We start from the raw sequence: 25,598 nt of genomic DNA on the forward strand, positions 1-25,598 counted from the left end.
GTCAGCTCCCAAAAGCCCTTTGGAATAGCTACAAGGAGGGAGCCAGTCTAGCTTCTCTAGGGAGGGAGTTTCAGAGTTGTCAGGAGCAACCACCACCAAGAAGGCCCTGTCCACAGACAAGTGTGTCTGTGCGGGTGGTGGGACCGAGAGATGGGCCTTCCCTCAGAGACCTCAAAATCCAAGCAGGTTCGTGTGAGGGAATACAGTCTGATACAGGGCTGTAATTTGCTTGTTATTTTACAATTGCTGCTGGTTGTTTATTGTTTAAGGAGCATTATGTTATGCCATGTATTGTTTTAAATGAGTTATGTATCCTGCCCTGAGACAAAGTGGTATAAGATTAGTTGTAAAAGTTTGGAATAGATATATACAAGATCTATATACAGTGGTACCTCGGGTTAAGTACTTAATTCGTTCCGGAGGTCTGTTCTTAACCTGAAACTGTTCTCAACCTGAGGTACCACTTTAGCTAATGGGGCCTCCCGCTGCTGCCGCGCCGCCGGAGCACGATTTCTGTTCTCATCCTGAAGCAAAGTTCTTAACCTGAAGCACTATTTCTGGGTTCGCGGAGTCTGTAACCTGAAGCGTATGTAACCTGAGGTACCACTGTACAATGAACCTAAAGCACTGGGGTCATATTATGCGATGATAGTTTTAAAATTTTAGCGTGCAAGAAGGTTGCTGCTATATAAAATATTGGCATTGCAGACAGATTCTTACATGTGGTGAAGTCACCGTGTTGTTAGACATGGGTTTTATCATATGGGAAGAATACTTGCATCATACAAAAGTTTTATTAAAATAGAAAAATTGCTGCTTACTTTCTCTTAATTTGCAGTTTTCCCTTTAGCCCTGACCACAGCAGACCTCTGTAGAAGTCCTCAATGTGGAAATTCCACCAGCAACATGAAAGAGGTGAAGTAAAATTATACCAAAGGTTCACAGTGCAATAATGGCCATGATATTTTGCAGAACTTATGGCAAAAATAATAACTTAAGTGTGCAAAATCAGGGGTGCCAACAATATTTTGGGGACCTGGTATACTGTATGTAGATTGAGCTCTGCTGCAGTCGCCAAAGAAGGCACAAATTTGCATAATATTTGTGTAATATTATCTCACATGCAAACTTGCACCCTCTTTTGCAGGTGGTGCTGGAGCTTACAAAAATAAATCAGGGGTCACATACAAATAATAAGATGTCCAACAGACAGAATATTAACAGGTGAAGATTTCCCCATAACTGTCATTCCATACTGTTTAATATCTGCCTGCCACATAGCTGTTAAAGTCACAAAAGTCCTCCAGTGCTAACACCAAACCATGTAAAGAACTCATGTTTTGTGAGGTGTAAATGAATCGTGTTATTGTGGGTCTTTCATCTGTTGATCATAGGCTAGCAGTACAGGTGGCAACCATTTTGCACACATCCAGTTGACGCATGACTGCCGATGTGCAGGTCCTTTTGGACCCGGAAGAGGGCGGAATGGAGGGCAGGACAGGCTTACACGCACTCTGCCTGACAATGTGCCATCACGCACATGGCGCACGGATGTCTTGGGCACAAGATGGCACTTCTGGCTTGTGTTGTGTTTTATCCACAGCCCACCGTGAATCTAGCTAGGTCACAGTTTGGTCTCTGTTAATGTGCAGCTCTTGTTAACTGTCACACTCCTAGGCCTATACCAAGATTAGTGAGTTCTTTGAAGTCGAAAACGCGAACTCCTCTCACAGTGATTATTCAAGTTACCTTCATGGTACACTGAATGCAGTTAAAGTAGACCACTGCAAGCCAGGATTTGGGAAGATCATAAATGCCCTCAGCAATAACACAGAGTGCCCAGGGTGTTGTGGTGAGTTTCCAGAGTCTGTATGTTAAAAAAAAATAAAATACTGCTGACTAATTTTCATGAAATGTAGTTTCTTGCTGATTTTTTCCTTCACCGATTTTCCTTCTTTTAATTTTTAAAATTGGAAACAAATTTCTCGGGGTACGGAGATCATTATGACAAAAACACATTATTGCAATAAGGGGGAAAGAATGAACCTTAGTGCCTGCCTGTCAATCACTAAGCTAACAGTGACATCAGGTAATGGCCACCAGGACTTCAAGGCAGCATACAGGGCCTCTGAGAAGCAGGCTGGACGTCACTGCCTGTTGATGGGCAGTGAATTCAAGGCTGCTTTCTGCAGGGGTCAGCTGTGTGACCAAGTTTCCTGTAGGGAGCTCAGTCTTGGAGCTGATCCAGCCGTATCTCTACCTGCCTCACACCTGGCATGGTTTTGGGGAAACTGCTTCATGGGCAAAATTGGGAACTATGCTCTCAGTGTTTTGCTTACTTATAACAAATGAGTGCTGATTTTGTTTATGTAACTCACCTACAATCGTACCTTGTTTTGCAACCAGGATCCGTTCCGGAACCCTGGCCACTAGCCAAAAAGGATGCAGGGCAAAGCACTGCGTCTGTGCACGTGCGCAGAGCGGTTTGTGCTTCTGAGCATGTGTGAAGTGTGATTTAGTGCTTCTGTGCATGTGCGAGCGGCAAACCCAGAAGAAACCTGTTCGGTACTTCTGGGTTTGCCATGGACGTTCACTGGAAAGGATGATTGTCTCTGTGGGCAGATACATGTGGCTAAATTCCCCAGTGAGGTTGTACATTTCCCTATGTAGAGGGAGATGCAAAGGACCCATTTCTGAAATTACTGTGACATGGAGCACCAGGCGGCATGTCTAGTCACATCAGTGTAACGTCCGAAGCTGGACATTCAGCCTGCCATGAATGGAAGTCAAAAGCAGGCTAATAATTGCTCATAAATTTAAGTGAATGAGAGCCGTAGTAATTTTGTGTGTGTTGCCCCCATGTCTTTTATTTTTGGATAGTCACCTGCCCGCCAGGTAGATTCAGTGCAGAATATGGTACCATCTGCACTCTGTGTCCTGCTGGATCCTACAATGAAAAGTATGGTCAAGCAGCATGTGAAAATTGTCCCAAAACACAAAGCAGTGATGGAGAGGGTGCAAAGACAGGAAGAAGTTGTCATAGTAAGTAGCTTATCTTCACAGGCATTGTAGGAATTGGTGTTTTGGTTTTCCGTATCTGGTGGGGTGTTTTCACATGAGGTTAAAGGAGTTCTTGCTTCAGTCAGTTTGTAATGCTGATACAACACCCATATTTAGAAGGCAGTTCTGCAGTACTTTATGATTTTGGCTGACTATAGTTCCCCACTTTCGCTGTGTATACTCTGGGTATACTCTGCCAGGTTGAAATCAAGTTGTTGTCTAGGTGTGAAATACATTTTTCATGTAATGAATGAATGAAACTTTATTTGTGTCAGCCATCGGCCATAGCATCAAAAGAACATTGTGATGTACACAGAACAGAATAAAAAGTTGATTATACAGTATAAAACACAGTTTAGGGTCCTGAATCAGCAGTCAAATAGTGGACCTTATTCTGATTGCCCCAGCTAAAAACCTTGCAACCTTTGCAGTCATCTGCTCCACTTGATCTGCCAGGAGACAAGACACTGTGGCAGTGGTTGGGCGACCTGGAATGAACAATAGAAGAGGGGTGATAATCTCATTCCTCAGGTCTTTGTAAAGAGTGCAAGCCAGGAGGACATGCGCCACTGATTCAGTGCTGCCATCTCCGCAGGAACATAAGTGTTTTTCATATGGAAGCTGTTAGAATCATCCCTCAGGTATAGCTGGGGGCAATACATTCAGTCTTGCGAGGGTAAGAGTCCATCTATATTTTGGAATTGCTAGGTTATACAGATAGGGTGCCAGAGAATCAAAGTGGGAGGATGGGAAATGGTCATACCATGGGCAAAATTTCCTTATTGTGGCCAAGTTGTTCTGACATTCAATATCATTTAGGTGTTGGCAAATTAGACTGTTTACTTTGCTATAACCCACGGTGAGTAGCTGTGGTGGGGATAAAACACAAGACTGAAGTTTTTGATTGACAATTTTAGACCAGGCGCTCTTGTGACAGTCTTGTTGCACTAGGGATATCAGACCGGGGGGATTTGAGTTTAGGTGATGCCAGAAGTTAAATGACCTGTGCCAGATCCATAATTCTACTTAGGGGAGATTCGCCTCTAGGCACAGTGATGCGTTTGGGACACAGGGTGGTACAGAAAAAAATTGCCTTAAGAACTTTGATTGGACAGCTTCTGTGGATTCATGGTAAGTGCCAGCCATGAATTACAAGAAAACCAAAGTCATGGTTTTCTCAAGAAAGGTAAAGGTATAGGTAAAGAGACCCCTGACCATTAGGTCCAGTCGCGGACGACTCTGGGGTTGCGGCGCTCATCTCGCTTTACTGGCTGAGGGAGCTGGCATTTGTCCACAGTTTTTCCAGGTCATGTGGCCAGCATGACTAAGCCGCTTCTGGCAAACCAGAGCAGTGCACAGAAACGCCGCTTACCTTCCCGCCGGAGCGGTACCTATTTATCTACTTGCACTTTGACGTGCTTTCGAACTGCTAGGTTGGCAGGAGCAGGGATCGAGCAACGGGAGTTTACCCCATCACGGGGATTTGAACCGCTGACCTTCTGATCGGCCAGCCCTAGGCTCTGTGGTTTAACCCACTAGAGCCCATAAATGGCGTATGGACAACCAGCCAATCGAACAGGTCAAAGTTTTCAAATAGCTTGGCCTTATTTTCCAGTCCACGGGGTCACGAGGAGCACATCTGAAATGTGCAAAAGAAAAAGTGTCCCAAAGCACCAAAATTCTGACATGCTTTTTCCACACAAAAGGTGGCAAACATATACCCTCAGTCCTGGAAGTGTTCCAAGCTAAACCCCTAGCGCAGTTATTATATGGAGCTCAGATTTTTTCATGTAACTTCTCTTGGTGCACACAAAATCAGGCACTTCTTGTATGGAAATACGTGGACAGTTCACTCCCTGGAGAGATATTGACTGGCTGTAGCAGACTGCCCCCACACGGGTGGGGGAACCTATTAGAATGTCTGGTCCCTAGAAGCACTGCAGTCTTCTACACCAGTGGTTCCTAAGTGTCAGTTGGATGGGCAGAGTACAAGTAAATTTAAATGAATGAATGAATGAATGAATGAATGAATGAATGAATGTTAGAATCATAGAATCATAGAATCATAGAATCATAGAGTTGGAAGAGACCACAAGGGCCATTGAGTCCAACCCCCTGCCAAGCAGGAAACACCATCAGAGCACTCCTGACATATGGTTGTCAAGCCTCTGCTTAAAGACCTCCAAAGTAGGAGACTCCACCACACTCCTTGGCAGCAAATTCCACTGTCGAACAGCTCTTACTGTCAGGAAGTTCTTCCTAAGGTTTAGGTGGAATCTTCTTCCTTGTAGTTTGGATCCATTGCTTCATGTCCGCTTCTCTGGAGCAGCAGAAAACAACCTTTCTCCCTCCTCTATGTGACATCCTTTTATATATTTGAACATGGCTATCATATCACCCCTTAACTTCCTCTTCTCCAGGCTAAACATGCCCAGCTCCCTTAGCCGTTCCTCATAAGGCATCGTTTCCAGGCCTTTGACCATTTTGGTTGCCCTCCTCTGGACACGTTCCAGTTATCATGTTCTCCCTTGCCTCTGCTGCCTCCTGCATCCAAAGTCACAGCAGCTCCCTGGCTCCACCCATGCAGTCCTCCGCGGTTCCGGCAATGCTCTCCTCACTTCCCTCCATCATTCTTGCCTCTGTCAGATCAGAGTGCCTGCTCCCTCTCTGCTTAGTTGCTGGGCAGAGACTCAGCACCTGAGACTTGGCTTCATTGGTGTTGGCCTGACTCTCAATTGACTTCAGCTGGTGATGAGTCATGTGCTCTCAATCTTGCACGCCTTCATAGCCACTGCCCCAACTGTTCTGCCCTCCTAATCCTCCTCCTGGCTCGGGGTGGGGGGGGGGAGTCAGGTTCTTCCAGGGTCCCAGCCTCCTCTGTGTGATTTCTTCTTCCTGGGCTCCTGGTATTCCATGCTGTCTTCCTGCTCTGACATTGGCCAGCCCCTCTGGCGCCTCTTCGTGTTCGTGCTGAGGTCTTCTGACCTGAGTCCCAAGGACTTCCTTGTCCTGCCAGCCTTGGTGCCCCCACCACCCCATGGCACTATGGAATGGTTGCCCCTGAAAATGCCCTGTGGCCAAGGGGAGCTCAGAACGCCCCTTCTTTTCCCAAGAAGCTTGGAGCAATAGAGTGCACTGGAGTGCAAGAGCCTGGCGTGCTCTGGTCCATGGGGTCACGACTAAACAACAACAGAGTGCAAGTGGCAGAAGTCTTGTAGCAAATAGGACCAAATGCAGGATAGAGCGCATGGTTATGGCTACCATCTGACAGTAATGGTGGCAAAGGAAGCACATTTTGCTGCCACTGTTGTGCCCCATAGTGAGTGCTGCTTAAGGTTGATCCAGTGGGGTGGAAGGCTTAACTGATGAATTGGTAGCCTGCTGTGATAAATTTGCAATACACTTTGAGGACAAAGTTGCTTTGTGACAGCTCTGAACTTGGGGTCACAGTTATGGCAGCCCACAGAGGCTGTTGGAGCACCACCCAGTCTGATTTGTCAGGATCAGCTTCACTTGTTGCATCCTGAGGAAGTGGAAGTGCAGGGATTTGGTCCAACACGAGTTCTGCAGCCTTGCCCATCGTGTCAAAGATGATCTAGCACAAAGAAAGAGGAGTCTGGGAAGTGGTTGATGTGTCATTACAGGACAGAATGATATTCACTAATCCCTCCTAAGAGGTACCCCACGAACCCTGAGGTATTCAACAACTATCACCCAGTTGATAAGACCTTTTGGAGAGCAAAGTAGTTTGAGTGAAGGAAACAAATTATTTAGACCCATTTCAGCCTGGCTTCAGGCTTCAGGCTTGAGCATGGCATCAAGACAGCTTTGGTTGCCCTGGTTGATGACTTCTTTCAGGAGAGAGAGAGAGAGAGAGAGAGAGAGAGAGAGAGAGAGAGAGAGAGAGAGAGACTCTGAGGGTGTACTAACCTTGTTGATTTTCCTTGATCTCTCTCTGGCTTTTGGTCTCCTTCTGGAGCGACCAGGTGGGTTAAGGCTTCAAGGCAATGTGGTGCAGTGGTCCTCTCCCACCTGCAGCGTCGCTATCACAGAGTGGAATTGGGTGTTTCCTGCTTGCCCTCACGGCTTTTGGGGTCCTGCATGATTTTATTCTGTTTCCCACATTATTCAACATCTGTATGGAGCCATTGGGAGCTGATGACATGCAGGTCTACTTTTCCTTCCCATCTGAATTGGGAGAGGTTGTGCGGGCGCTGGACTGGTGCTTGGAAGCAGTGGAGGAGAGGGAAGAGAGACTCTGTTTTCTATCAGGGGATGGATGTTTCCACCTGCCTTGTCCCACCGTCCAGCCCTGGAAGCCTGCAAAAGGGAGCCAGAAGAACTCTGAGGGGGACTTTCTGCCCTTTCGGATTGAGGTATAAAAGATTGGGGGAGGGGTTGCTAGATACCAATGTCATCAGCTTTGGGGCTGCTTTTGAATGGAGTTTGAATGAAGTTACTGGATAGAAGGTTAACCTATTTGTGAGCTGGTTCAAGAGCAGCCCAGATCTGGCTTGTCCCAAAACCTTCCCTAGTGCCTAACAAATCCAGCCCCCTTCTCCGGCCGTCACCCTCTCATTCACTCATTGAAACAGCACAGCCATACCTGTGTAGCTGACTCCGTGTGTGGAACTGATAGCATTTCAGAGAAAGCCCAGCCGCCTCCAGAATCTCTCAGCTACATTCCCCCCACATATTGGTGCCAGGAGTGACCCCTGACTCAGTGTCCACAACCCTCTTGCTGGGCAGGCAAGGCACCCTGTGGTCTGCATAACCACCACACACCCAGCTATCCACTGAGCAAATCACCCACTACCAGGATCCTCCCACCAGAAGGGGTATCCTTGGCATGAGAGTTTACCTGCTTGATCTCTAAGGAAAGGGTTCCTTTGAAGGAATCCTTTCTGTCTTCCTCAGAGTGATGCCTTCCTTCCCCCACACCCTGCTTCTCCATGGCAGCAGAGGAGCTGCAGTCTTGGAAGTGGGACACAGCTACCACACCCCCCAAGTCCTCATCCAACAGTCTTTCTGCCTCTCTGCTTCCCTAGGTCAGTCACCTGGGGAACTCAAGGGAACTCATTCCTTGGGGACCAGGAGTTCATTTCAAGAACAATTTCTACCCAGTTAGACCAACAGGTGTACAGATGACATTACGCAGGACAGCCCCCTCACCCATACAGTACTGGCTTCAATCTACAGTTCTTTTTTCTTTACCGTTTGTTGAGTTAGTTGACTTGGGAGCTTGGGATTTGTTAGGACTAAGAGTGGAGAAGCTGAGTGGTTCACCCTTGCTTCCTAGCCCTGCTACTGAACTTGCTTAGCTGCCTAAATCACTTGCTGTCTTGATGCTTTGGCAGGTGAAGTTTAATGTCAGGGCTCTTCTTACTGACGTCTAAAGTTCTGAGACAGACAAGCTGGCCCTCCTCTTCTAGGGTATGATTACCCTTTTCCAACGTTTTCTGAAAACTTTTTGAAAGGGGGCCATTGGCTTTCATAACAGCTTGTTCATCAACCCTATTGGCCGTTGCAGAAATGAAAGAAGAGTTTCTTGCCCAAAGACTTCATTTAGCTTTAGTTGTCACATTGACCAAAAAGCATTTCTCTGTGTCTTAATGGTCATATTGAACTACACACACAGACTTCGACTCTGCACTTCTCTTGGCATAGGTTTCTAGTTTATCAAACATACTGAAATTTAAAGTGGTGTGCACTGGCTGGTTCTGGAGTCTTCATAATCATTATGGCATCATCTAGTTACTAGAAGAATGCTTCACTGATTTTCATTGGATGCTTCTTCTGATTTCTGTCCAGAAACAGCCAAACACACGATCATGGATGCCACCAAAGCAGGCTTTCTTCCTTGGCGTCAGTGACTGTCCTTCTGGCTGGTTTTTGGGAAATGTTCATATCTAGCAAAAGTCCAAGTCTTCTTGTTTTTAGAGGGCAGCACAAAACTCTTCTTTGGGGGGAAAAAGCTTGGTTAGAGGATTGGTGGGTTAGGTTCTTGTATGTGGCTTGCTCAGTGGTTTTATTGTGTGATTTTGTTTCCTGTTTTTGAAATTCTAAGTCATCCAGAATGGTTGTTGACCATGCTATAGCATATTTACAGGATATGTATTGGTTATCACTAAGCAGATTTGCAGAATTCCATACCTGCTGCCTAATTCACAATGTTTCTGCTAGTCATATGGAGGAAGAAAGAACTATAGATTCCATTCAGGGGGAAAAGCAGGCTAGATAGCTAGCTGGACGGCACTGAACAACAGGAATCCCTGCTCAACTCTCCCTCTAGCTTAGCCTGTTCCAGGATGGTGCCCTTCAGATGCTCCCATCATCTCTGAACCTTCCTGGCGATGATGGAGAGTTGTGGTCCCTAACATCTGGATGGGACTGTGTTGGGGACGTCTGCTCTAGCTCCTCGCCACACACACTTTCCTGCCTGCCTTCACAGCTGTGGTGTTATGTGCCGAGAGAATTTGCAATACAAATCCACTTAAATTGTACAGCAGCAAGGCCCTGCCAAGGGTGATGGCCATCCTATGTCCCCTATAGTAAGAGAGAGCAGCACAACCCAACAGGGAGGAAGAAGGGTGATGCTGCTGCCGTGGGACCTGCTGTTGTATTCCAAAGAGGGGCGGTCTGAGGCATGAAGAAAAGAGGGCAATGGGTGTGGGTGTGATGCTACCTCCCTGCCCTACCTTGTGCTTTGAGGATCGGAACGAAGGTTGGAAGAGCATCCTTGTTGAGGCCCACTAGCAGGGGGCAGAGGGGGGCTGGCAAGCCCTTTTCAAGGGCTTGTGTGTGTGATGTTTGTGTATAGTCGCCATGCTAAATAGATCTCTGTTCTTGTTCATGTTTTTCAGAAATTCTGCCAATGTGGATGGTTTTTGTAATATCTTCCGCAGGAACCAGTCTTATTCTTGTGACAATTTGGCTGTAAGTACCCTACCCTTTTACATTGAACTTATACTTTACATCTGTTTATCACCTCTAACCCCTGTGCTCCCCTGCATCGCAGGAGCTGAAGCCTGTTGCCGCTGGACACTTTAGGAAAATATGGCTTCCATAGCAAGTTCTATAGGTGTCATATATGTGATGCTCCACATGTGTATGAAGGCAGTTAGCAGTTTTATGCCTAGAATTTCTTACAAAAGATTTGAATTAACTTCTGCTTTTCCTTTAAAATCCCCTTACATTCCACACAGTTGTACAAAACTGCAGCACAAACCACAGAGCAGTTGCTGCATTGACTTTGAAGATGAGAAGTGCAAGTTTGAATCCTTGCTGAGGGCCAAAACGACATCTTATGCTAGAAGTGGGGAAGGGGGTTCCTTTTCAGCCATGGGGCCACATTGCCTTCTGAGCAATCTTCTGGAGGTTGCCTGCCAGCAGCAGGCAGGGCCAGAGGCGAAAGGGAACGACCAACGAATGGAAACGTTGCCTTGCCACAGTACAGTAGGCTGCTTTCAGCAGATACTCACACAGCCTTCCTCACCCTCAGTCCAAACCAGCAGGAGGCCTGGCCAGAGTTCAAGGATGTATTTGAGCCAGGCAAAAGCACTCAAGCATGGTTGTGTGGCCCAAGGAGAGTTGCAAAGGCTAGATAGAGACCTGGAGGGCCACATTTGGCCCCTGAGTCTGAGGACGCCCAGCCTGTGCTTAAGAGATCTGTTATCAGTTCTCCCAACATTTTGATTTTAACTTTAAAGCAGCCAAAGCTTGAACTGGACATCAGCACTGATAATGGGCGTTAGTTCTTCCCCTGCCGTATTCTGTTTAAGCAAAGAGGATTGGGAAAATGGAATGGGGCAGACTTCTCCAAGCTCCTCCAGCTCTTTTGAATTACCACTCCCGTCAGCCTGTGATCCTTGCCTAGGGTTGCCATATTCCAGTTAGGCAACCCCACTCTGGTTTCTGTCCTTCAAATCACCAGCTCCCAGTGTTGCTTTGTAACAAGGGAATGAGCCATAGGGCTTTTCCTACACTTTTGTGTAGAACTTTCAGCTGATGTCCAGGGTCAGATTTAAAGCACATGGCCTCCCTTGAAGAAACCTGGGAACTGTAGTTTGAGAAGGGTGCTGGGAGTTATAGATCTGTGAGGAGTAAACTAGTTCCCAGAATTCTTTGGGGGAGAAGCCATGGGCCTGAAAGGTATGGTGTGTATATGACCCTAGTTCGCTATGACGGCCAAGGGTGGGGTGGGGAAAGGGTGGTGAACGATCAAAAAGTAAATGAAGAAAATTAACTGCCCTGAATTTCCTTTTCCTTGGTAGAGATGTGTGTGCTGGTGTCTGGCATGTCTCCCATCTGTTTCAGGGGGAATAATGTCAATATCATGCTGATTGAGAATTCTTCATCATTCATGAAAGGGCTGTGCTATAATAGTGGAATTTGGATGCTGCACTTAACTTTCTGTGCTGTTGATGTGTCTATTTGTTTTTACATGATTACACTTTATGTAATTCATTAAACTGCGAATGAACATTTTGTGAGCTTTCGCCACAGCAGGGTAAGTGTATCTTACGGGAGAGGTGGGAAATCTGTGGTCTTACTGGATGTTACTGGACTCCCATTAGCCCCAGCCAGAATGGTCAGTGTTTGGAGATGTGGTCCAGTAACATTTGGAAGGCCACAAATCTCCTTCCCCATCATACAGCTTGACCCCAACCGCCTTTATAGTTAAATCCCTTTCATCCCAGTGCAGCCTAGCCCCAAATGAATTACTTAGCAGTGGATAGGAAGTATGTTCACCTATAATACCAGCTGACTAATTTTTTCCACATCTCTCACACAGCATCATAGGTAGGTGCTGCAAAAAAACAATAGCTGCTCAATACATCAGAGAAGCAGAATCTGGACTTAAGAGGAGGCTGCAGGCATTTGCGAATATTGCAAGTGATGCAGAAGTACAAGAGCAAAGAAGCAAATTGAGCCCCATCAAAATGCACAGAAACAAAGTTGATTTTCTAGAAGACGAATCGGTGGGATTGTTAAGCAACGATGAAGCGACAGAACCACCCACCACTGCTGGTACAAGTCCATCTCCTGTCCAAACAGGACTAAGCGATTTAGAAAGTAGCTTTGAAGACAAGTCAATACCCACACTGGACAATGACAATTTTATTCCAAGGGACCTGCCACCCAATCAGCAGAGATTAGTTGACATCATGAAGCACAATCTGCCCTAGCTGCTGTAAGGTTCTTCACAGATTTGCATAAACCTACAATTAGGAAACAGAGGAATAACTTCCTAAACAATATTCGCAAGAAAGCTGAAAAATGAGCTTGCTTAGTGCTTGCAATTGGGAAGCAATTTTCAGTCACTCTATTTCTGGAGAGCACTTCAGCAGGATAATATAGCTTCAAGAGGGCAGTGCATTGAAGTACACTCATTTCCCCCCCTCAAACTGGCAAACTGTCCAGTTTAGCAGATAATGGAAATTGTTGAAGAAGCTTACTTTACAAAGAACTTGCTACAGAGCCAAAGAAGAATCTAGACCAAAAGCAATGCTGAGTTTAGAACTATTATATTCTGTAAGCCAAGTGGAAAATGTAAGGATATACCATATACAATACTATAATCTCTGTGTATTCTATGTGATTTGCATTGTGTATTGCTAGTAGTAGTTAGAAGAATATGTTCAAAATGGTTAATCTGAAGCAACGTGAATTGGGCACATATCATAATACTGAAAAGTCTAAGAGCCTGTTAGAGAAAAGAACCCCTTGAATAAATTGGCTAATATTGCTATCTGCTTTGCTGCTTGTAATGTATAAAGTCTAAACCCTAATAATACCAGTATTAGCAGCCACTAGCATAGGGGGACCATAGATTGCTTGGAAAACGACAGAGCTACCCCTGTTTCACCCTATACAAACTTGAAACCTTGTTTGCCTTTGACCCATTGTTCTGCTAAAAGAAGGGCAAAACGTACAATGGAACCCACAATCCCTTAATGTCCTGGAGGGGGAAATGAGCTACTGCTAACAGGTGTTTTTAAATATTTTGTCAAAATAGTTCATAAATTATCCTGAAATCATACTGAATTCCAAATCACATTTACACATGCAACCTAAGCCCTTAAACTCATACATGGAAACATTCCCACTTTTCACTTCAGCTCCTCATGCTCTGAGGCTGCTCCTGAGCCAAATTTCAGAATCAGCATTTGGGCAGGGGGCTGAAGTGCTACGTATTATGGATAGGAAGATGCTAAAAGAGCAGAACAGCACCTAAAATCCATTCAGAGAATGTTTGAGCTCTCAGGAATCAGCTGACACAGAGGTTTTTAGCTTTTTCTTCAGTTCCACCCTGGCCTGTGGAATGAAGTGATTTTTTTTCTGCACACTGGGCAGTGAGAGTTAATGCAGAAAAGGACAGGGCTCTTTACTGCTAATAACTGGGATTTTGTGGGAAAGAAAAAGGATCTCCATGTTTAGCCTGGAGAAGAGGAGGTTAAGGGGTGATATGATAGCCATGTTCAAATATATAAAAGGATGTCACATAGAGGAGGGAGAAAGGTTGTTTTCTGCTGCTCCAGAGAAGCGGACACGGAGCAATGGATCCAAACTACAAGAAAGAAGATTCCACCTAAACATTAGGAAGAACTTCCTGACAGTAAGAGCTGTTTGACAGTGGAATTTGCTGCCAAGGAGTGTGGTGGAGTCTCCTACTTTGGAGGTCTTTAAGCAGAGGCTTGACAACCATATGTCAGGAGTGCTCTGATGGTGTTTCCTGCTTGGCAGGGGGTTGGACTCGATGGCCCTTGTGGTCTCTTCCAACTCTATGATTCTATGATTCTATGATTTGAAGGGGCAACAAGTAAACATGAGAAACAGCATCTGCTGAAATTTCTCTTAACACATGTATTAAAGTTACAGGGTCCAAGTTTCCCTTGGCTGCATGTCTAAGGTAATAGCTCTTTTCTGAGGCCTTGCCATTCCATACCTCCTTTACTCACCAGATTTTCTACAATACTGTTTCCCCTTTCCATGTAAAAGGTGAAACCAGCCAACCCATAGCAGTAGGAATGCAGTTCAGAGCACACGTTTAAGGGCGAATGCGCATAATAGATTTTTCCTTTAGTACTGTGCTCACTTTAGCACTAGTCCCTATTCGGTGAAGCAGCCCATCTCACATAGTGGACTGGGGTGCTGTTGCTTTGATGCAGAATAATACGTGATGGTCCTTTTCCCCCCTTTGGGTCTCCTCCCGCAGCATAAGAGAAGATGCTGGTTATCCAACAGCTGCCTATTGTTTTATAGAAATGAAAGCTCCAATATTCAAGTATGCCATTTTATACCTTTTATGAAGTTGCCATATTTTTAAAGGACACGTGAGAAAATAAAAAATATTTTTATTAAAATAAAGGTTTTCATATTGCATTGCAAAGACTTTTTTCCTTTTTGTAAGAATACAAAACACTTGCCACGACATTTGACGACACAGAAACGTTGAAATTAATTTTCAGTTCCTCCTTTTAAAGTTCAACAATTTGGCAAAGACGATGCAACCTGTATATACTTCAAAAGTTGGCTATCATAATACTGATACAAAATACTTCATGTAGATAAAGTTCAGGTGCACAAGAACAGGGCACAAGCCAGCAGGTGGGTCTCCTGGGAATGTCCTCCTGAAGTGAACAGGAGCTGTGCAAGAGCTCAGATTTACTTCAAATAGGCTTCTACCGGAGATCTTCCCACTGATTGAGCCCCAAGAATTAAAACATATACTTTGTATAAAATATGAACACACTAAAGTGTAAATTTAGATAGTATGCAAATACTGTAATATTTAGAATGACATATAAATAGCTTGAATTCTTCATAACTTTGTTTCTATAAAAAAAGGGTCAAGAGAATACTGCATTTGCATCTGTATATTGCATACATTTTTTATGTAAGAAAGATGCTAGCTTAAAACATGATTGACATTGCGGGAGGGGCACACTGCAAAACCCTTCTTTGCATGTAGAATTTTACACAAACATGCTACTCTTTGCAGAATTAGGCTCATGGCTATATTCTTCATAATAAAATATAGAATGTATTTACAGTTGAGTTATTCAGTTCATTTTTTTGGTAAGTTAAGTAGCAGCAATTTGTTTCACTTAGAAATTTATGTTTTAAAATATTCTGAATGATATACCTCTAAGTCAGGGGTTGCTAATCTTTTTTGGCTTGAGGGTCACATTCACTTCTGGCCAACCCACCCGGGGCTGCATGGCAATAGTGGGTGTGGCCACCCTACACTCACACATGCGCACACAAACATGCATACGCAGAGAGCCTCCCTTCTCCTTGGCTGATCCGTCTAGACCAGCTGACGGGGAAGGGCTATTCCCTGCTCCTCACTCATCAACTTATTGATCTGTTGACTGGGGAGGGGTGATCTTCCACATCAGGGCCAGTTGGGGAAGTTTAAACCTCTGCCCACCCCAGCTCCATGTCTGCATTATCCCCACCCACTGCTTCCTGGCGTTTGCCGCCAGCATAATTGGTAGGGTGTTGGGGAGCACAGATAAATTTGCTTGGGGACTGCACCTGCGCCCCCCCCAGGGTTGGTCGTTAGCCACCCCTCCTCTTAGTAATAGACAAATATTGTATAACATTATTGCAAAGTTTTGGTTGGGGGGGGGGAACTTGCATAACAATTTCCTCTTACATGGAAATCAAAATAGCTTCCTTGATCCAACAGTTACTTTGCCTTCACAACAGGTGTTCTGTCCCTGGGGACTGGACAGAGCAAGAGACCAATCTAGCAGGCCCATAAGTAAGCTTAGGGTGCTGCTCTGTGTGTGTAGTTTATCTATGTGGCTGTGGAGGAACATTGGCAGGGACATGTGCTCCCAAGCCACCCCTGCATAGATAAAAGTGCACACTTTCATCCAACTTTTGATCTAGGGAGGAATGCATAGCCCTGTATGCTCCATGAGACCTATTTTGTCTTGTTTTCCAGCCCTCCAAAGATAGGAGGCCAGCTAGTGTGGGAAGGCTGCAGTCCCCTGAAGCCAAGCCTCCCCAGTCACTAGCTGGCCTCCTCCACTCAAAAGGAACAGGAAGTCACAGGAAGTGAAAAACTTCTGTTTCCACTGCAGTGATAGTTCTGCTCACCATCTTCTTATACATGTTGTTGATACCGACTTCCATCAACCCCAGCCAGCAATGGTCAATGGCCAGGGATGACAGGAAATGTAGTTTGACAAATTCTGGAGGTTCCCTATCCCTGTTTTAACAAATGCAAGGGTAAGGCAAGGCTCCTAAATGTGAAACCTGACTTGTACCGCATTGTAAGCACCATGCAACTTAGTGTGACTTACTTCCAAATAACTGAGCATAGCACTGGCTCGAGTGGGGGACTTCAGCTTAAGGCTTGAGACAGAGGATGTTTTTTCTTCCATATAGTTGAAAGCGGTATGCTAGAGCACTTTAACTGTCCAGTCAGTCATTTCTTTTGTCTTGCTACCATGTTCACTCAACACATTTTCCTGATTTTTGAAGCATTGCAAAATTCTCCAAAACTGTTTGACCAAAAATGACAAGAGGATCAAAAGAAACGAATGTGCACACCAGAGAGAGAGCCTTCAACTCAGGGCAGGGGGAATCGGTCTCCCAGGTAAATTGTACATTATTGCTGGTGCTGGGTGGAGTAATCACTTTGGTCATATAGTTTCCTCTCGGAAACATTATTAATGTTACATTATTAATACACCGTTAAGTTCTGAATGTCTTTCGCAAATCAAATTACAAACCTCACTTGCCACTACGTATTAAATATTGTGGCTGTGAAAGTGAGCACAAGGCTCCAGAAGAAAGTACACTGTGCTTGCATAACCAGGCTGCAAGAAGAAGACATCTTGCGTGAAACTTCCGCCTGGGCCGCGATAAGTGCTGAAAGTGGCACATGGGATGCTAGAGCAGGACTGTCAGAGTTGATCAGCGATTCTATCTTTTCTGCTTCTTTATTGCAGGCTTCAATCTAGGGAAAAGAAGAGTGAGCTTCCAAAGTATCTTTCTACTGCATAAAACATCCAATAGCATTTTCCCCCTTAACCTATCCTCTCTCCCCCAATTTCAGATGGCATCCTTAAATGCTCTGGTCCAGGTGTAGAGAACATGGTGCCCTCCAGGCGTTGTTGGGCTACAACTTCCATCAGTTGTAACCCGTGACCATGCTGGCTGGGGCTGATGGGAGCTGGAGTCCAACAACATCTGCAGAGTACCACGTTAGGTACCCCAGGATAAATTACTGACAGAAGACTGGGTATAGAAGTCAGTTTCTTGAGTTTATACTTTGGAGTTTGCAAGACAACCTCAGAACATATCTGCTGCAATCCCGATAAGCATCAGCTAGTCATAAAAGTGGTTCACAATTTGCTAGCTATAGAAACCATAAAACCAGTTTGTTTGTTTCTTAGACCAGAGGCACTCTGAGTTTTATTCATTTCTTACTAAAAAGAACTGGGATTCTGCACCAAGCCTGATGAGGAACGGCTGAAGGAGTGGGTATGTTTAGCCTGAAAAAGAGGAGACTGAGAGGAGACATGACAGCCATCCTCAAATACCTCAAGGGCTGCCACATGGAAAAGGGACCAGGCTTGTTTTCTCCTGCTTTGGAGGGGAGGACTCAGGCCAGTGGCTTCATGTTACAAGAAAGAAGATTCCTTCTGACAGTATGAGCTGTTTGACAGTGGAATGGACTCCACTGGGAGGTAATGGACTCTCTTCCTTGGAGGTTTCTAAGCAGAGTTTGGATGGCCATCAGATACTTTAGTTGAGATTCCTGCATTTCATGGGGTTGGACTAGATGGGGTCCCTTCCAACTCTACAATTCTCTGATTCTGTGATCCTCAATACAGACACTGGAAAAAGTGGATTTCTTGATCCTAGCCCAGATTCTGATGGAATGGATATGATTTAACACCAGAACTCTCTCAAGGACCCAGATTCTGTTCCAGTCAGTGATGGACAGTCAGCATCACTTCCTGGTGGTGGTCTCCCAGTCTTTGGATTAGTAGTTAGCTCCACGGCATCTGCCCAGTTTCAGCTTTAGGAAGCAGGTGTGAGACAGAGTTGCTCTGGTGCATGGTCTCCACAGGAGTCTAATTAACTCATTGGAGCAATTGGTTGGAGCTCTAAGCTGTTTCGTTCTTATATATTTGCAGCGTTTCATTATTAACATTTATGCCTAACAAGATAGATAAAGCCCCATGCAATCCTCCGCCCCCCATGGTGAATTATACCTGAAGAGGCTTAGGGTTCTGATCAACAGGTGTGATGAGGATCACGATTTCAGATTCTATGCTGAAGTATCCAAAAACATCACACTGTGGCACAGACACATGGAGGCGGATCTTTTGAAGTATTTCAAGTACAGTGATTGGCCTTTTGTTGATTATCTGGAAGAAGAATGAAATTTCTGTACCATTAATGACATTTTACAAAATTGTGTTAATCTGCTAGAGAGATAATAAGCTGGTATCATTAGGAAAAAAGATGCATTTCCCATCAATAGAGATTTGCCAAGTGAGTACAGTGGTGCCTCGCAAGACGAAAATAATCCGTTCTGTGATTCTCTTCGTCTAGCGGTTTTTTCGTCTTGCGAAGCAAGCCCATTGACGGATTAGCGCTATTAGCGGCTTTTAGCGGCTTATCAGCTTATCGGATCAGCTGATAAGCGGCTTAGCAGCTTAGAAAAAGGGGGGGAGGGGGAAAAAACCACAGGAACTTGCAAGACATTGTCATCTTGCGAAGCAAGCCCATAGGAGATTCGTTTTGCGAAGCACCTCCAAAACGGAAAACCCTTTCGTCTAGCGAGTTTTCCGTCTTGCGAGGCATTCGTCTTGCGGGGCACCACTGTACAAATATCTTTTCAGATGCAAAAGGCATCGTTTTTCCTAACTCTACTAACTTTTCATCCATTACAGAAAGTACACGTTTCTGACAACTCCACACTCAATAATATATAAACAAATCTTGTGATCTGGGGACTGGGAAAAGTCCTCCTTTTCACTACAAGAATGTTGGGTGTCTGGCATACCAAGTGGTTATAAACACACTATGGGAGGCAATCACTTGGCAGGTAGCCTTCAATATCCACCCGCATTGCAGATATAGGCTGCACAGTGCACATGCAAGAGCGTCCCTTTTTTATTTATGACTAAGATCATAGCATCCACTAGTAAAGCCTTGTCTGAACTCACCCCATTTCAATTGCAGTTGTAAATTACATTGAATGCCTTTTCAGACAGAACTGGGTGCTGGACTACAGCCATAATACCAGTGCCATTTTTCAAGAAAAAGAGGTGCCAGAACTCACTCTGAAGGTTTCCTTCATTCTCTTAGAATGGTAGTGGCGCTCACCTGAGAGTTTCTGGCTGAAAAAAAGCCCCGTATAGTACTATAAAGTTGTCATAAGAAAACTTGAGGTACTTACCTTGGCGAAGGTATCCAGCTTTTCTTTATCATACAAGACCCTGAGTATTGCAGCATACAAAGAACAGCAAGCTCCTGCATAACAAGCAAACCCCCAGAGAGAGACAGAGTAGAGTGACTTGTAAAAGGAATGTGCAGCTTATGGGTTCATAATGAGTTCTCTAAAAATGCCAGAGGACTGTCAGGATCCTGGTGGGGGATACTGAAGGCCCATCTACCCAACATCCTGCTTCACACAGTGATCAACCAGATGCAAAACGTGAAGGCAACAGCCCTTTCATGGACACAGCTGCATACATGTCATCAAGCTGGAATGTGTGCAGGCAGAGGAGAGTGACCAAGGGGATAAAGTGTCTGGAAAGCAAGCCTTATGAGGAACGGTGGAGGAGAGAAGACAGAGAGGTGGCATGATAGCGCCTTCAAATATCTGAAAGGCTGTCACATGGGAGACAGAGACAGAGGTAGAAAGAAGCTAAGGGATTCAAATTACAAGAAAGGAGAGATTCCAACTAAATATTAGAATGAATATTCCGACCAAGTTTTGCTTTGTTTTCTCGGATGTATTTATCATGTTACTGTTAAAAAAACCCAATAACGTAATTAATAATAATAATAATAAATATGCATTTTTAAAAAAAGATAAAAAAGAAAGACCATTCTAACAGTAAGGGCTGTTTGATAGTGGAACGGACCCCCTCAGAAGGCGATGGACTCTCCTTCATTGGAATTTTTTTAACGGATGTTGGATGACCATCTGCCTCGGATTCTTCAGCTGTGATTCCTGCATTGCAGGGGGTTGGACTAGATGACCCTTGGGGCCCCAACTCTACAATTCTCTCATAGTTCCTTAAAGGTAAAGGGACCCCTGACCATTAGGTCCAGTCGCAGACGACTCTGGGGTTGCCGGCGCTCATCTCGCTTTATTGGCCAAGTGAGCTGGCATACAGCTTCCAGGTCAGGTGGCCAGCATGACTAAGCCACTTCTGGCGAACCAGAGCAGCGCACGGAAATACAGTGGTGCCTCGCAAGACGAAATTAATTCGTTCCGCAATTCTCTTCGTCTTGCGGTTTTTTCGTCTTGCGATGCACGGTTTCCCATAGGAATGCATTGAAAATCAATTAATGCGTTCCTAGGGAAACCGACTGGACCTCTTCTGAAGGCGGGCGGGGGGCCAAAGTCTTTGCCCCCCCCCCGCCTGCCTTCAAAAGGTGTCCCCGCTGCGGCGGGAGGTGTCCCATGCCCCCCGCCCGGCTTCGGAGCACCGGGAGAAGCGATCTCCCTTCAGCCGCTTGCAGCAAAAGATGTCGGGGGAAGCGGGGAAGCGAAGCGCTTCGCTTCCCGCTTCCCCCGCACCTCTTCTAAAGCAAGGGGCTGGGGGGAGATAGCGATCTCCCCCCAGCCCCTTGCAGCAAAAGACGTCGGGGGAAGCGGGGAAGCGAAGCGCTTCGCTTCCCGCTTCCCCCGCACCTCTTCTAAAGCAAGGGGCTGGGGGGAGATAGCGATCTCCCCCCAGCCCCTTGCAGCAAAAGACGTCGGGGGAAGCGGGGAAGCGAAGCGCTTCGCTTCCCGCTTCCCCCGCACCTCTTCTAAAGCAAGGGGCTGGGGGGAGATAGCGATCTCCCCCCAGCCCCTTGCAGCAAAAGACGTCGGGGGAAGCGGGGAAGCGAAGCGCTTCGCTTCCCGCTTCCCCCGCACCTCTTCTAAAGCAAGGGGCTGGGGGGAGATAGCGATCTCCCCCCAGCCCCTTGCAGCGAAAGACGTCGGGGGAAGCGGGGGAAGCGGGGAGATCGCTATCTCCCCCCAGCCCCTTGCTTTAGAAGAGGTGCGGGGGAAGCGGGAAGCGAAGCGCTTCGCTTCCCGCTTCCCCCGACGTCTTTCGCTGCAAGGGGCTGGGGGGAGATCGCTATCCCCCCCCAGCCCCTTGCTTTAGAAGAGGTGCGGGGGAAGCGGGAAGCGAAGCGCTTCGCTTCCCGCTTCCCCCGACATCTTTCGCTGCAAGGGGCTGGGGGGAGATCGCTATCTCCCCCCAGCCCCTTGCTTTAGAAGAGGTGCGGGGGAAGCGGGAAGCGAAGCGCTTCGCTTCCCGCTTCCCCCGACATCTTTCGCTGCAAGGGGCTGGGGGGAGATCGCTATCTCCCCCCAGCCCCTTGCTTTAGAAGAGGTGCGGGGGAAGCGGGAAGCGAAGCGCTTTGCTTCCCGCTTCCCCCGACTTCTTTCGCTGCAAGGGGCTGGGGGGAGATCGCTATCTCCCCCCAGCCCCTTGCTTTAGAAGAGGTGCGGGGGAAGCGGGAAGCGAAGCGCTTCGCTTCCCCGCTTCCCCCGACGTCTTTTGCTGCAAGGGGCTGGGGGGAGATCGCTATCTCCCCCCAGCCCCTTGCTTTAGAAGAGGTGCGGGGGAAGCGGGAAGCGAAGCGCTTCGCTTCCCCGCTTCCCCCGACGTCTTTCGCTGCAAGGGGCTGGGGGGAGATCGCTATCTCCCCCCAGCCCCTTGCTTTAGAAGAGGTGCGGGGGAAGTGGGAAGCGAAGCGCTTCGCTTCCCCGCTTCCCCCGGTCTTTTGCAGCAAGGGGCTGCGGGGAGATCGCTATCTCCCCCCAGCCCCTTGCTTTAGAAGAGGTGCGGGGGAAGCGGGAAGCGAAGCGCTTCGCTTCCCCGCTTCCCCCGGTCTTTTGCAGCAAGGGGCTGCAGGGAGATCGCTATCTCCCCGCGGCCCCTTGCTTCAAAGAGAAGATCCGCTGTCCCCGGGGCAAGCTTCGTTTTGCGAAGCAAGCCCATAGGGAAATTCGTCTTGCGAGGCAACTCGAAAACGAAAAAACCTTTCGTTTTGCGAGTTTTTCGTCTCGCGAGGCGTTCGTCTTGCGGGGTACCACTGTACTGTTTACCTTCCTGCTGGAGCGGTACCTATTTATCTACTTGCACTTTGATGTGCTTTCAAACTGCTAGGTTGGCAGGAGCAGGGACTGAGCAACGGGAGCTCACCCCGTCACGGGGATTCCAACCGCCGACCTTCTGATCTCAAGCCCAAGAGGCTCAGTGGTTTAGACCACAGCGCCACCCATGTCCCATAGTTCCTTAGCAGGTCTAATTCTCTAATCTTATACCATATAAGCTAATACCTATAAACATGTCTTATGGCAGCAGATTCTAGTAGGTTAAAAATATGTTGAAAGAAGAATGAAAATGAACAGTTCATGGATTCTACGACTACTTCTGTTCTAAACATTTGTAACTCAAGCACAAGCCAGGGCTTGAGTGCACATCAGTTTTACACAGGGCAAATTTGTATGGTGTTGGCTTGCAGGATGGGCACCATTCTGTACATGACTTGTGCTGAACTGCTCTTGAATCCTCAGATTTACACAGCAATGTGAGAACCATCTCCGGATTTGTCAGATTGCTTTTCTTCCACAGAAGAGGGGAGAAAGACTGCACTGGAGAGCAGGCCACTCTGTGCACATACCTCCCCCAAAGTGAAAACAGAAAACGTATGATTATGGGTTCACTGTCTATCAGGAAATCTAATACAGGTAAGCAAGGCATCCAAAACTATGCTCCTTCTAATAGGTCCCACTCCACTCCTTTTCTATGGCTGCCTTTCAGAATAGCAATATCCGTTTTCTGACCTGGTGGGGTTACTGACTTGTATCCAGTTGCTGCAAGACGAGGACATGTAACAGACGCACATTCTCCTTGATAACTGTAGTCAGAAAGGACTCCTACAGCTTGACAAGGTCCCTTGTAGTCTATAGCCACACGATCAGAATACGCAGCGCACACATTGTTGTAGGTTTCACCATTATGGCCACATACCAAATCAACTGATTTGCAAAATGACTGGAAAATGGAACAAAGCGGAAAATGGAAACAGTATAGATCTACAGTTCATAGCAAATTAAATGCATAATGTAATCTCTGAAACTACTCAGCAAACTATCTGTATACAATTACCAGAAACTGGATAAAAATATATTAAAGTTCTGTCCCACCTTTCTCCCAAAATAACCTAAGCTAGCAAATGCCAAAGTGATAAATCAATACTATTAAAAATAAAATGAACATCTATTTGAAACATCTAAAAACATGAACATTTGAAAATGCCTAAAGCAGTCACATGCCCTCACAGTTAACAATGTCAAGCTTGCCAGAAATTGTATCTTTCAGCCAGCAAATGCCTGGGGGAACAGGAATGTTTTAACGTTCTTCCTAAAAGTTAGAGAAACAGCTGTATCTCAGGGAGGGCATTTCCAGGCACCTCCCAGTGGCAGTACCATCAATGGTTCCCTGCCTATTGTGGGGCCTGAAACTGTTGATACTGGGGGAAGTGACTTGAATAAGCCACTTCAGGGAGGAAAAAAGCAGTTCTGTGAAAACTTCTCTAAGCCTACTGAGAAAGTGAAAAGCTATGGACTTCATTAGTAAAATCATTGTTTTACGCTGCCATTGACCCTACTTTAGGCTTTGTGAATGCCTGCAGGTCACAGTAGTTCAACTTTAAAAGAATTGTGGAAAAAAAGCTCTGACTGAATTTAAAATAGTGAAGGATGCCAGAAACAAAGGAAAGCTGAAGAACCTTCTTACAATACTGTGCTGAATTGCTTTCAACTGTACACTGCAAACTACCGTATTTTTCGCTCTATAAGACGCACCAGACCACAAGACGCACCTAGTTTTTGGAGGAGGAAAACAAGGAAAAAAATATTCTGAATCTCAGAAGCCAGAACAGCAAGAGGGATCACTGCGCAGTGAAAGCAGAAATCCCTCTTGCTGTTCTGGCTCCTGGGATAGCTGCGCAGCCTGCATTCACTCCATAAGACGCACACACATTTCCCCTTACTTTTTAGGAGGGAAAAAGTGAGTCTTATAGAGCAAAAACTACGGTATCTTTTTCCTAGCTAGTATGATCTCTTACAATCCCCAGGACATCATAAAAATACCTATGTTTTTGACAGGGAGCCCCAATGGGCTGTTTGACATGGCTACATGTTGGCTCAACAGTAATAATTTTAAAAGCCACAGAGAGAAAGCAGACAAAATGCCCAAGATGATGCTCAGCTATACTATTTGAGTACAGGTGGAGAATCAAATGAATGAACACTCCCCTAAATAGAATACTCCTTACATGTATAAAACTTGTAAGAAGGCTGAAAGTTAGTTTTGTCTTTAACATGCACTTCTGCACATCTGAGAAACACTTTTATGGAGGTGGATTCAAACACCTGACCCAGTCTGAAATTGTATAACCAACTAACAGATATTAGGTGGTATTAATACTCCCAATACTTTGGTTTCTACCATTATAGTAGTACTATAAATATCAAAATTAAGATGGAGTTTGAGGAGTAACAGAAGTTCCAAATCAGTAATTTGACACCTCAAAGCCCCAGAAGGACTGTGCCATTATCCATAGTGACTAGCAGTTTCAGCTCAGGTGGCACAGTGCAAATAAATGCCTTTTTAATAAAATATATGGTGCATTCAGATTCTCTCACCTGGTTAAATATAACACAGAGGAAGCACAAAGCAGGAAAAATGACCCAGAGAGGAACAAGTTTGGTTGGGTCCACCTTTATTTAACAATAAAAACCATATTTAAGTAATGTGAAAGATTATTCCATACCTGACATGGACCTCTGTATGATACACTTTTCCCCTTTTGGTGCAGAACACATGGACTGCTATATTCTATATTGTCTGTATCACACACAGGATCTCGCAACTGGTCACCACAACTGAATTGTCTGGGCACACATTCGTACTGGTTACATCCAAACTTCTCAAAACTCGTTAAGCAAACCTGTGGCTTTGGTATACATCTGGATTAAATAATATTTACATGTTATTTGTTATTTTTCCAAAAATATAAAAAACACAGATTGAGATAATTTTGGAAAAAGCAGAGGTTAACACTGGCCCCAAAAGAGTGGCAGAAAAGTAATGTGCCAAAAATATTTAAGTACCCAGTTGCTTTACAAGCACAAAAAGAATTCCAGCCCTCTATAAACCTAAGAATTTATGTTGTTCTTGTAGACAGAAGGGCACTGCATATGTAGTTGTATGCTTCACTTCCAGGGTGCAGGAAGATGGGGTGAAAGATCACAATCTCTG

The 25,598-nt window shown here is 45.7% G+C and overlaps 2 protein-coding genes across 10 annotated transcripts in view; one reads left to right on the plus strand and one right to left on the minus strand.

The window, feature by feature from the left end:
* LOC310692366 (zona pellucida-binding protein 2-like) overlaps nt 1-12,809 on the plus strand; it is a 27,784-nt gene extending 14,975 nt beyond the window's left edge. For 5 of the 6 annotated variants that reach the window (XM_083473255.1, XM_083473254.1, XM_083473251.1 and 2 more), the window contains exons 6-10: nt 839-915; nt 1,678-1,852; nt 2,881-3,042; nt 9,924-9,996; nt 11,855-12,809. In XM_083473255.1, coding sequence (XP_083329381.1) covers nt 839-915; nt 1,678-1,852; nt 2,881-3,042; nt 9,924-9,996; nt 11,855-12,248 — 881 coding nt within the window. In that variant the 3' untranslated portion in view covers nt 12,249-12,809. The remainder of the gene's footprint in view (nt 1-838; nt 916-1,677; nt 1,853-2,880; nt 3,043-9,923; nt 9,997-11,854) is intronic. The other variant, XM_083473256.1, reaches the window with a different exon arrangement.
* Nucleotides 12,810-14,400: 1,591 nt separating this feature from the next.
* The window catches only part of RECK (reversion inducing cysteine rich protein with kazal motifs), a 45,998-nt gene continuing 34,800 nt past the window's right edge, over nt 14,401-25,598 (minus strand). For all 4 annotated transcript variants that reach the window (XM_083473142.1, XM_083473141.1, XM_083473143.1 and 1 more), the window contains 5 exons: nt 25,111-25,306; nt 23,117-23,327; nt 19,496-19,569; nt 18,303-18,458; nt 14,401-17,038 (listed from right to left, as the gene is read on the minus strand). In XM_083473142.1, coding sequence (XP_083329268.1) covers nt 16,823-17,038; nt 18,303-18,458; nt 19,496-19,569; nt 23,117-23,327; nt 25,111-25,306 — 853 coding nt within the window. In that variant the 3' untranslated portion in view covers nt 14,401-16,822. The remainder of the gene's footprint in view (nt 17,039-18,302; nt 18,459-19,495; nt 19,570-23,116; nt 23,328-25,110; nt 25,307-25,598) is intronic.

Source organism: Podarcis liolepis (assembly GCF_965112155.1).
Source record: "Podarcis liolepis genome assembly, chromosome: 13".
Classification (NCBI taxonomy): Eukaryota; Metazoa; Chordata; class Lepidosauria; order Squamata; family Lacertidae; genus Podarcis; species Podarcis liolepis.